We start from the raw sequence: 12678 nt of genomic DNA, 5'->3' as shown, positions 1-12678 counted from the left end.
GCGAGTCTCCTGCCTCAGCCTCCCAAGTAGCTGGGACTATAGGCGCCTGCCACAACGCCTGGCCATTTTTTGGTTGCAGCCATCATTGTTGTTTGGCAGCCCGGGCTGGGGATTCGAACCCACCACCTTAGGTGTATGTGGCTGGCGCCTTAGCGCCTGTTCATTGATTCTTTCAGTAAATATTTATCAAGCACCTACTATTATATGTGCCTCAAACTGGTATGCTTCTTTAAACAACCCCAACTTCTTAGAACTTTCTAGAGACTCAAAAGCACACTTTCAATTTTCATCAAACATAGATTTGCAAGAAATCCAAAAAACATACACAGGTCTGTGTTGTTCACATGAAAGAAAAGAGTTTAAATTAAACTAAAACACATATCAGTGGAGACAGAATATAAATACTTTGTAAATAAATTAGGTTGGAAGTTAAATGCTTGGGACTAGAAGATGGGGGCCTACCCTCAACTCTATCAGCTTGGGACCCAGTGTGTGTCACTGTCCAAATTCACCTAAATCATCCCATCTCCACCGCTGAAGCGGAAAAACCCATAGCAGCAGAGATCACTGAAGACAATGCCATTAACAGCTATAGGAAAACTTACTCTACCCTCTACTCACCACCAGCCTGGGGCTCAGGACTGGACCAGACAATAGGGTGGGCAGGGTCATGTGTTGTGACCAGTGTTGTGACTCTACTTCCATGCAAACTTGCAGCTGGTAAAGATGTGATGTGGTGGAAGGGAAGCTGGGAGAGGTAGACACAGGGGCAGAGTTGCCTGCATAGTGCAGGAGGCTTCATCTTAAACCAGAGTCTGGATCAGAGTCCGGATCAGGGACTGTGGGCCCTTTCCCCAGAGGGTCTCCCCACAGGTTGAACTGAGAAGTTGGAGGAGGGAAGGAGGCAGGATCTCTGAGAAGGGTTTTAAGTGCTTATCTGCCCATCTTGTACAGGTAGGAGATTCCAGAGAGCCCTCCAATCCCCTTGATTTCAGAAAACTCCTCTACCCACCATCCCCTACCAGTCTGTCTGTAAGCAGAACAATTCTCCTCCGTTGCCTTGAACCTAAACCCAGGGATGTGAAAGCACCAAGATTCTATGACATACCCTAATGAGTGTCTGATTTGTAGATTACCTGGGAATTGATAAAATGTCCAGAAAGTCTTCTTGTTCCTTAAAGAAAGAAGCCATACACACACCGAGGGATCTAACACATGATCAGAGCATGCTGTAATTTCGGTGCAACACCCATGCATGCACCGAGGCCTGCCACCGAGACTAAAGCAGTGTTTGAAAGAAAGACAATCTTTGAAGCCACAGGAGAGTGTATATCAATGAGGGACCAGACTTCCTCTGTGGGGCAGCTGGGGCAGGCCCACTGTGCCTGTGGGGACTGGGGTATGGGAGAGGGAGCCCCAAGGGAAGCTGAGCCCCGCCTGTTCCTTCCAGTTAGATAGGAATCACAGCCTCAGCTGCAGGAGACTGGATACTTATCCCATCTTGTAACATCAGATGTTCTAAAACCCTGGCAAGACTCCAGGGGAGGGGGTCAAGGCCAAATCCTTAGGGACATCAAGACTTAGGGACATCAAGCTCTGGTTTCAAGAGATCATCGACTAGCTCCAGGAATGCAGTGGGAAAGCAGAAGGTCAAGTCAAACTTTCCACAGGACATGATTCCTGTGGCTGGCAGAGAGGCAAGCGTGGCATGGAGGGGAGACACACAGACCCACCACCATCACCACCAACAGGAAAGGCCTTGCCAAGCATCAGAAATATATCGCTCTCTGCATATATTCTTGGGCTTGCAAGTCTGCCACCTAGCCAGCAGCCCGAGCGGCCGTCTGCCCACGTGCCTACCTTGCGCCGGGGCACCAGCTTCCTTTGAATTTTGGCTGCAGACCTGCAGTTCCCAAGGCGCTCCAGTCCACCATTCTGCTGAACAGAAACTCCTTTCTCAATAATCCCACAGGCTGACTGGGGCAGCTCAACTCCCCCCAGGTACTGCCCAGGAGCAGCAGCTCCTGTCCTTGGCCTGTTTCACCCACAGGCCAATACAATTCCATGGTCTTTGTTTTACAAAGGAGCAGAAATTCCCCTTTTAAGGAAAAGATCTCCCTTGGTCAAGAGCCAGTAAATTAGAAAGACTCTGCCCTGAGAGGATGTGAGCAGCAGGGGATGGCAGACTTTCACTTCCCTGTGATTAGGGGATTCCGTGAGAGGTGGGGGGTTACAGAGGATGGAATAGAAAAGCTAATCATTGGCATTCCTGCTGCTCACACGGGCTGGCCCTCCTGGAATGACATTGTGGGCATCAGTGAGTTTGGAGAATGGAGAAACCAGATGGGCTCCTTAAGAAGTGAGTTCACAGGGACAGGGCTTTGAGCTCTCTTAGCTACCAGGACTTACTGTGTCTCTCTAATTACTACTTCTCCTGGAGTTCAGTGAGCTGATATCCCAATAACACCTTTGTTCCCTCTAACATCTAATACTAGCAGCAATAAAAAAAAAAAAAGCAGAAGAAAGGAATCTAGTAAAACAACTCAGAAAAGCTAAGAAAATTTTGAAGAACACATATAGTGTACATAGAAAGAGCTAGACATTTTTTTCCCCAACCATTTCTCTGCTAGAATCTTTTACTTTCAATTAGGACAATTTAAGATACACAAATGAGTCAGTTTGCACATTAAGTAATAAAACACTCAAGACAATGGCTTATGAATGACCCCACACTTGGGCGGCTATATTCTTTCACTGTGTGCATGACTTTGAAGGCCAGATTCTTTTCACCAGTTATGAGGACTGCCGGGGCCCCTCAACCACACCTCATTCTGTTGCAGACAAAGTCAGTTTGTTCTTCTCTTTCCTGAAAAAATCACCGGCTTATCAGTGTGAGAGAGAAACAAAAGGGAGGAGTTGTGGGTTTGGAAAGAAAATGGAGTTTTGAATGAGTCCAAACATTTTGCCAGGTAACATTTCTTTGAATGTTTTAAAGGCAAAGCTAATACATTTTGCGAGAATTCAAAATGAGATGACTTCCTCTTTGGGAGATATAACATTAGAATGAAAACCTCTGCTTACCTGATTAAAGGTTTTCTTCTCTTTGTACATTTCTCGACTGCCTCTTCTTTTTAGGGAACTCTGAAATAGATGCAAGTGACATTCTGTTACCAAGGGGGTCACATGTGACAGTCACCACTAGGCGGACATGTCTTCACAGGTAGAAACATACACAATTTGAGAATCAAATCAAAAAAAAAAAAAGAGAGAGAGAGAGAGAAGAAAACAAAGAAAGAGAGAGAGAGAGACCAACCCTAGAGTCAATGTTTAAATGCAGTTGGGTAAGCTGGTGAGATCTTTGAATCCTAATCACTGTGTTTGGAGTATTTCTTAATTATTCAGTTTAATGAGAAAGCAGGGTGACTGGGTTACTGTGCAGAGAAGGCATGAAGAGGAGAAAGGAGAGAAATTTTGAAAACAGATATATAATATTTCCAGAGCTGGTTTATCTTCCAAATTATGTTTTATTTGAGCTAATATAAAAATTAATTGCTGTTTCCTGTGTGGCCAGATAAAAAAGATGATAGGGAGAGAAGAGGAGCCCTAATTTATGGAAAAAACTTAATGTAGGTTGCAAAATTCTTGGAAAATCTACTCTAATGCAAGATTAGGCCTCACCTTAAAGACCTCACAGAGTCCACCCCCTGCAGTATCCTACAGTGGGGGAGGGAGCTGTCTCAGGCTTTAAACCACAGGTACACCTTTGCCTGGTCAGGCAAGAGATTGCAAATGTGTCTAAACTACAAACATGAGCATGTATGAAAGGGCTCAGGAGGTCTGCAATAGACTAGCAGGGAACCAGGACAGTTCCTGCTAAGGGGACATGCAAAGATAACAAGAAATGGCCGGAAGATGAGCAAGAAGCATCCTGAGGAATATGAAGCAATCTGTAGCCTCTAAATCTGAAAAGATTAAGTTAATCCTGAGGGAAGTGGGAAACCAGCAGGTGGAAAGGAGAGCTCTGTTGGCCCCTGTTCAGATCTTGGCAGGGTAAGAGGCTCTCCTGACGCTGCAGCTCCACCCCGTCCTGCTGGGCCTCATCCTGGCGGGGTGGACTGCGAGCCCCGACTTTATTCCTGTGACCTGTGTCATAACAGTTTGGAGAGGAGGCTTGTGCAAGTCACTTACATTGCAGATAGAATTTAAGCACAGCACGCAGTAGCATTCGTGGCCTACGAGTCTCACTCTCAGAATGCTAATTGAGAACCCCATAAATGCATCAGTGTACACAGTTATGATTTAATAAAAACAGAACAAAACAAAAAAAGAACTGTAACAACAAAGAAGAAACAGTTAAAATTCTAGCTGCCCCTTGGCCTCAAGGAGGCTACAGCCCCGTCTGACACGGGGATGAAACCCCAGCTATGAAAGCGGCTTTATTCCTTTTAGTCTTTTTGGTAACGGAGGTCAACTACAAAGAGAACCAGTCCCTCCAACAGGTAAAGTGAAGCCTGTCTTAAGAACAGCATGACTTTCTCCACCGCAAATCAGTCAGTTTCCTGAGATTTCTGCCTACACACTTCAGTTGAGGAGTGTCTTTCATTTGAATGAGCTGAGTGAGGTGAACATTCCTGATGATTCACTGGAGAAGCCCGACAAAAAAGCATCTGGGAAGAAGGTCTGTCCCAGAGCTTCACCTCAGGGACTGGATTCCAGGACTGTAACAGCGACAAGGCCCAAGGTCAGTGCAGAGCCTGCCAGCTACGAGTTGCCCCAGGTTTCATCGTGTTCTCTCCAAGAACAGAGTGCAGGTTCTGTACATGCTCGGTATGTAGAACTGAAACAAAGAGCTCGAAGTGGAAACAAAAGTTCCATAAAATCTCTGCAGAATCATGGTTGCTGTGCGTGATGCTGGAGGCTGGAGCACTTTCTGGGTGGGGGAGAGTGTAGGCAGGAGCCCTGCCAGATGTGTCTTCCCCTGTTGCTGATGGGCTGTAGACTGCAGCCCCAGGTCCTGTGACTGTTCTAGCAAACCACAGAATAGGCAGGGAGTTGTGGAACTCCAGCCGCAGACCCCATTCATAATGACAAGTAGAATGAAAAACACTGCAAAGGTTTTTTGGAGGAAAGTTACCCAGGAATTGCAGGAGCTGTATGAGGGAAACCATAAAACTGTGGGATAGACAAAATAATACTCAGTGCTGTGAGATGGGAAGCCTTTGTTATTCAGACGTCCGTCACGTTTCTCCCAAACCATCTACAACAAATTCCTTTCTCTCTACATATATATATTTATAATATACTATATATATGTATATATATAATATATATACAAATATACACATACTTTTTGCAAGGGCGATAAGAGGATGGAAGGACACGACAAAGTCAAAACTTTGGCAGGCCCAGTGGCAGGTGCCTATTGTCCCAGCTAGCTGCTCAGGAGGCTGAGGGAGGAGGATTACTTAAGTCCACGAATCTGAGTCCAGCCTGGCAACACAGCAAGACCTCATCTCAAAATATATATGTATTCATCAAAAACAAGAGATGGTACACTATCACGCTCAGGACAAACCAACCCGTGCTCTGTTTTGTAAACAAGGCTTACTTAGAATACAGCCCCATTTACTATTGTCTGTGGCTGCTTTGCACTGGAATGGCAGAGTTGAACACTGTGACAAACTATTAAGGCCTACAATGCCTGAAATATTTATTATCTGGCCTTTTCAGCAAAAACTCCTGCTAATCCCCGAACTAGAAAAATAAAATTGGTGAAAATAGCCACAAATATTTTGAAAAGGAAGAATAACGACAGTAAGTCTGCACTAAATACAGAAGTACTACAGTGATTTGGTGCTGGTACAGGAATAAATAGATCAGTGGAACAAAACAGAAAGCTCAGAAATTGATTCAAGAATATAGATTATAACAATCAATACAGGTAGCATTTTAAACCAGTGAGGAAATAATCAGCTATTTGATCCATGTTGGTGAAACAACATAGATCATAAAAATAAAAACTATGAGACTAAAAAAAAGTGAGATCCAATCCATACTACATATCAAAACAAATGCTAGATGAATTAAAATTTTAGATGCAAAAAATCATAAAGGAACTAGGAAAAAAAAAGATAAGTTTCTATGTGTTAATGGGATATGGTCTTTATAAATAGTAGCGAAAGAAGAAAAATCCAGGGAAGACTGACAGATTGGTAACACTTTTAACCTTTTAAAAAACATATCAAAAGAAACCACTTAGAATATTTAAAGGCAAATGATCAACTGGAAAAAAGACTTTTCTAACACATAAGAGTAGTATCTTGCAAGCAGTAGAGAAGTCCTCCTTATAGGAAAGGAAGGAAATGGTCAGCAAACACGATTACCGCTGTTTATTAAAACAAGATGCCTTTTTCTTACAGACTCAAAACAAGTAATGTATACGGTGTTGGCAAGAGCCCAGGGGGCAGGCACTTCCAGGCAGATGAGTGGGTGTGCCAAGCCATGTGCCACTGCAGGGCACAGTCTGCCCCACACAGCACTGGTCTTGAGGCACCAATGCCACCTCTGGATCTACTCAAGGACAAATCCAGAGACGGGGGCCCAGATTTATGGCTGATGCTCATCACAGCACCTTTTGTAATAGTACTTGAATGCTATGGAGGAATTACAGTGATTTTTTTCCCTTTTATTGAATACATTCAAAAGTATGAAACATGATGCTTTGATATACTTATCTTGATATGCATATACACAATGAAGTGGTTACTATAGTTAAGCATAATCATATAGTTTTTTCTTTTCTTTCATTTTATTTTGTGGTAAGAGTCCCTAAAACTCATTCTCTTGACTAATTACTGCTATACCGTACTGTATTATTAATTATAGTCCTCACTGTTGCACAGGAGAACAGATCTCTAGAACTAACGATAGTCTTGAAGAATATTTAAAAACACTGGGACTTACAACACATGGAAAGGAAAATGCACATTACAAATGGCATGTATTCTGTGATCCTGATATGTTTAAAATATAAATATATGTATCATCTGTAACATACATATATGTAGATGACACTGATACTGGTTGGATGTTTGTTCCCTCCAAACCTCATGTTGACATATGGTCCTCAAAGTTGGAGGTGGGAACTGGTGGGAAGTATCTGAGTCATGGGGGTGGATCCCTCATGAATGGTTTGGTGCCCTCCCCTTGATAATGAGTGAGTTCGCACTTCATTAGTTCACAGGAGCACTGGTTGTTTGAAGGAGCCTGGCACCTCCTCCTCCCTCTGGCTCCTTCGCTCTCCATGTGACATACCTGCTCCCACTTCACTCTTGCCCTGGTTAGAAGCTCCCTAAAGCCCTCACCAGAAGCAGATGCTGGTGCCGTGCTTTTGGTACAGCCTGCAGAACTGTGAGCCAAATAAACCTCTTTTCTTTATAGCTGTGTTTTTCAACATTTTTTTGTTTTTAATCTCACAGCACACTTGATGGCATACTTAAATTATGCGGATCAAAAAAAAAGAGTAAAAAAATACTTACTGTGCTTTAAACATCTTTTGAAAATAATTTAATTAATGACCTTTAAAAATTTTCTCGGCACATCTCATGGCACACTAGCTGAAAATCACTGCTTTACAGCAACACAAAACAGACTAACACAGGGCTGGAGGTATACACGGAAATGTTAAATGGGGATCAAGTTGAGGCAGAACAGACTAACACAGGGCTGGAGGTGTACACTGAAATGTTAAATGGGGATCAAGTTCAGGTGACAGAATTGTGAGTGATTTTAATATTATTTTTTTGTGGCTTTTCAATCCCCAAATTAGCTACAGTGAGTACTATTTCCTTTAAAATGGGGGTGGGAAGCCAAGAAAGTAAAACTTGTAAAGATGTCAGAGGAAATAGATTATTACCAGTCTACTTGATAGAATTGAAATGATGTTTTCATTATCTGATACTCACCCATTTCTTGGTCCTTCAAGTATAACCCATACTGGTTTAAGAGACCAGGAAGTCCCCTGAAGGTTGGGGAAACTGGCTAGGTACTCCCCTGCATTAAGGGTCTAGAGGCGTACAGTCCCCTGGCCCAGCATCAAGCAGGCCTGAGAAACAGCCACCACCCTCCATCGCAGGCCAGATCTTCTCCTCACAGCCACATGCAGAGTGCTGGGTGCCAAGAGGGGAGAGGGAAGAGTCCTGGGGCTGAGACAATTTGTGTGAGCATTATTCATGTCCTTTGGATGACTCAGAGACCCAGTGGAGAGTGTCTTTCAAAGAACAATGAGGGGAGGGATAAACGCAGATGATCAAGTAAACTGAGTCCAGATCTGAGCTCTGCCAGGTGACTAACTACCCTCTCCTTTTAGTCTGATCAACTGCCAGAAAACCAATTGCATATTCTACTGAAAGAAAAAAGATCAAGTTTGTGAATTCAAATTGAGTCCATCTATGGCTGACACATTTGTGAGTACTGAATATAATTAAATAAAATATGAAAATAGTAAATTTACATTGCATGCCAATTCTTAACGCTTCCTATTTTAACTTAGCCAATTTCTTCCAAGCAATTTCAGAAAAACTGACAAGCTCTCAATTGCTAAGGTGTCTCAGAGACTGACTCTGAAGCCTATGTTTTTACATTCAGATTGATAATAAAAGGAGGCAAATAAAAATTAGGATACTGTAAATCATAAGTCAGTATGGGAAAGAGAATATAGACATAAGCCGGTAATTTTCAGAATTCTGACAGATTCTTGTTATTTAGAAAGTCTGTAGGTTTTGGGAGGCTGGTTTATAGCACATACAGGAATAAAATTAGATTCAGGAAATGAAGACGCAGAGGCCTTCTTCTTCCTTTTAGGAAGAGGTTATCAGATTCTTTCACTCATATCAAAGTTCCCTTTTAAGTTCTATGAGATGTGAATCACAGAATTATTAGCTTCTCATTCAGATAAAAGCACTGGGTCCTGACTAGATGAGGCCCCACTCCTTTTATTCATTCCTTCACGACTCCCAGGAAGCCTGCACCTTGCACTGGAGTTCCACTGCAGGACTCAATAAACATAATCCCCTCTCGGATTTAACAGAAAATGCTTCATGGCCATAATGCAAAGGAAACCCTTTTTCCTAGGCCCTGTAAAGAGAACAGTGATAATCTCATTACTGGGCATTTACCCTGAAAAAAATATTATCTTATCATAAGGACACCTGCATTAGATTGTTATTGCAGCTCAATTTACAATCACCAAGATGTGGAAACAGCCTAAATGCCCACCAACCCAGGAATGGATTAACAAGCTGTGGTATATTTATACCACGGAATACTATTCAGCCACTAAAAAAGATGGAGACTTTAATTACATGTGTTATATTAAGCTGAATGGAGTTGAAGAACAGTCTTCCTAGTAAAGTATCACAGGAATGAAAAGCAAGTATCCAACGTATTCAATACTCATATGAAGCCAGGGAACAAACTAATACACACCCAGGCAAGAGAAAACTCAATTCAATTCGAGTTAGGGGGAGGGAGGGATTAGCGTGCTTCCGCCTAAGGGCCACAACATAAGGGCACATGGCACACCTCCTGGGTGTAGGACACAACTACAACAGTGACTTTACCTAACAAATGTAAACATTGTAACCTAATCATTTGTACCATCATATTAATCTGAATTTTTAAAAAAAGGACAGTGATGATGTTAGGACAAAAGGACAGCCACCATTTTGGGCACTTATTCATGCCCAGCACAATGCCAGACCCTTTCTTTACACGAGCATCTGTTGTGGACTAATTGTGTTGCCCCAAAATCCATATGCTGAAGCCCTACTGTGATGGTCTCAGGAGGTGAGGGCTTTGGGAGATAATTAGGTTTAGATGAGGTTCTGAGACCCCCTGATGATATTAGTATCCTTATAAGAACAATCACCAGAGCCTCTTTGCATACCATGGCAGGATTCAGTAAGAAGGGGCTTTCTGCAAGTCAGGAAGAGGGCCCTCGCCAGAACCCAACAGTGCTGGCACCCTGATCTTAGATTCTGCAGCCTCTAGAACTGTGAGAAAGAAACATGTGTGGTTTAGGCCTCAAGCCTGTGGCACTTGGTTATAGCAGCCTGAGCTGACTGAGCCAATTATCTACTCTAATTCAATTCAATTCTTATAAAGGCCTGGAAAGGCAAACATTAACAGACAAGAAAAAATAAAACACAAAAAAGTTAGGTAATGTCTTGTTCATGTGGGTCTAGGATAGGGTGACCAGATTTTAACATTGGTAAAGCGGGACCACATGGCCAGGGGGCGGGGCGGGTGGGGCGGGGTGAGGGCGGGGCAGGGGATGGGGCGGGGTAGGGTCTGACAAGAATGCAAACTTTGATAAGCAGTTCTCGATAATCACTTCTCAACAATTATTTGTTATTATTACAGCTTAACATTATAAAATTAACAAAAATAATATAAAACTCGTATTCTAGTGAAATAACCACATGGCAGCCAAAAACTGTATATTCCCTTCCTGTTCTCCTGCCTGTTCTGCATTCTTTCCAAAAATCGGGACTTTTTTAAAACACCACGGGACAAATTGTTAAAAAGAGGAACGTCTGGTCACCCTACTCTAGGACAAAAAAAGTGTCAGGTAATGTTTCAAGGTTCCCCAAGTTTGGAGATGGGACACCAGCCTCTCCCCAGCCCTGAGCCTGTGCTCTCTGCATCTTGGCCCTTATGCTCAGAGCTGCCTTTCAGGGCCCACAGAGTCCAATCTCCCAAAGTTGGGCTGATTTCCTTTCTTGTTTTCTTGAGGTTTCTGAACCCCGAATTGCTGAGTTTTCTCATCCAAAAAATCTCTGCCTTTCTTTAGTAAAGGAGCACAAAGACCTATTATAGGAATGGTTGCAAATTGCTACACTCATGGGGCACCTCACGGCTGCGCAAGTGTGTGTGCTGGCGCTCTGGTGGCTTCTGAGAGGATCTGAGGCTGCAGACAGCAGAAGTCCTTATTTGGAAACATTAAGACAGAAAACTATTATTAGAGGACAAAATACCACAAAGTAAATGAGGAAAAGAGAAGAAAATTGCAGCGAGACACCTAGCCTGAAGAAAGGCACAGTCATGAAGTCAGAGCATGGCTTGGGATAAGCAGGGACGGGCCCAAGGCCACATCCCAGCCAACAAGTGCAAAGTCCAGGGCTAGCAGGCCCACCCAGAATGCAGCAGAGGCCCCAGGGAGCAGGACATGATGATAAAAATGGCAGGTCACAGCACATGCAAATTTGGGGAACATGACATACATTTGCTTTGCAACAGGATTGGTCAATTCATTTTAAACCTTGGGGACATAATATCTTGAAGCCTAGTCATTGGAAAATTGCTGGCTAAAACTACCACACAGTTGTCTGAATTGACCATCACAACATAAACTAAACTGAAGATGACAAGGTAAAACTGTCAATTCTAATCAATACACAGAGAAAACTTGAAGCTGATGACCATTACAAAACCGTAATAATGACTGCACCAAAAAGAAAGTATCCTTTCCTCAAATTCTAAGAATTCCGAGTCTGTCTGTGCAATGGGGGTAGGCACTCGGTAACACCACCAAGCATTATATAAAGTATGGAAACAGAATCCACACTGCAGAAGTTCCTGCCCAATCACTCAGCTAGTAAGAGGTAAACCAGTAAGAGATCCTTAATCACTCAGCTAGTAAGAGGTAAACCAGTAAGAGGTCCTTAAACACTCACAAAAGTTGAAAAACTATAGAAATGTATGGCGTTTGCCCGAAGGTAACTCTGTGTCTTTTTAAAGATAATTTGTTTCCTGCCCTCCCACTGGTCTGGAAAGAAATCTAGCAGTCCATCAAGAGAGACAAATTACCTCCTAGTCTAATGAAACAATGAAAACAAAACAAAGCCAAAAATCATACAAATAGATAAAATATTCAAATGCCCTCTTTTCAGAGAAAACTCAATACTCTTTTTAAAGATGTATTTAAAATGAAAAATAGAGATTTGCTTAATTTTCAAAGAAAAGAGCATATGAAAAAGTTCTGAGTTACTCTTGACTCTATTTTAAAATAATCTGCCATCACACACGACAGACCTGATTTGACATGGAGTGTCATTCTAAATGAGAGCGTGCACTATTACACCAGTTAAAACGTATGCACATGGTCGACAAAACTCAGAGAATGTAAACGCAAGATACATGCATTTCAGTAAATGTAAATGAACTAAAAAAAAAAAGTATGGACAAAAACTGAGCTCTAGATAGCAATGTGTATGTTGGGGAAAGTGAATGGGTGTTTTTTTTTTTTTTAATAATCTGCTACCTTTTGAATATTTATTCCTTTATTAACTCTTTTTTCTTTTCATATGTTTATTTTTGAGATGAGGGTCTCATTATGTTGTCCAGGCTAGTCTTGAACTCAAGCAACCCTCCCATCTCAGCCTCTCAAGTAGGTGGGACTACAACTACCACACCACCAAATAAATGGGTTTTTAATGATTCATTTTCAAATGTGCCAAAAAATAAGATAAGGGAATAGGTACACAGATGGTCAAACAGATGTGATAAAACAAGCATAGCAAAATATTAACCTGGAGTGTGAGAGCTGGGCATGTGGGTGTGCTCGCTGTCACGTGGCGTGTGAGAGCTGGGCGTGTAGGAGTGCCCGCTGTCACGTGG

The 12678-nt window shown here is 42.5% G+C and overlaps 1 protein-coding gene across 1 annotated transcript in view; it reads right to left on the bottom strand.

The window, feature by feature from the left end:
- MTCL1 (microtubule crosslinking factor 1) overlaps positions 1-12678 on the bottom strand; it is a 124044-nt gene that overhangs the window by 51957 nt on the left and 59409 nt on the right. Inside the window, exon 4 of the mRNA XM_003800999.1 lies at positions 3082-3141. Within this exon, the coding sequence (XP_003801047.1) occupies positions 3082-3141 (60 nt within the window). The remainder of the gene's footprint in view (positions 1-3081; positions 3142-12678) is intronic.

This window comes from Otolemur garnettii, unplaced genomic scaffold (genome assembly GCF_000181295.1).
Source record: "Otolemur garnettii isolate 467f Iridium unplaced genomic scaffold, OtoGar3 scaffold00193, whole genome shotgun sequence".
NCBI classification, from domain to species: Eukaryota; Metazoa; Chordata; class Mammalia; order Primates; family Galagidae; genus Otolemur; species Otolemur garnettii.
This window is presented reverse-complemented; position numbering and strand designations above follow the sequence as displayed.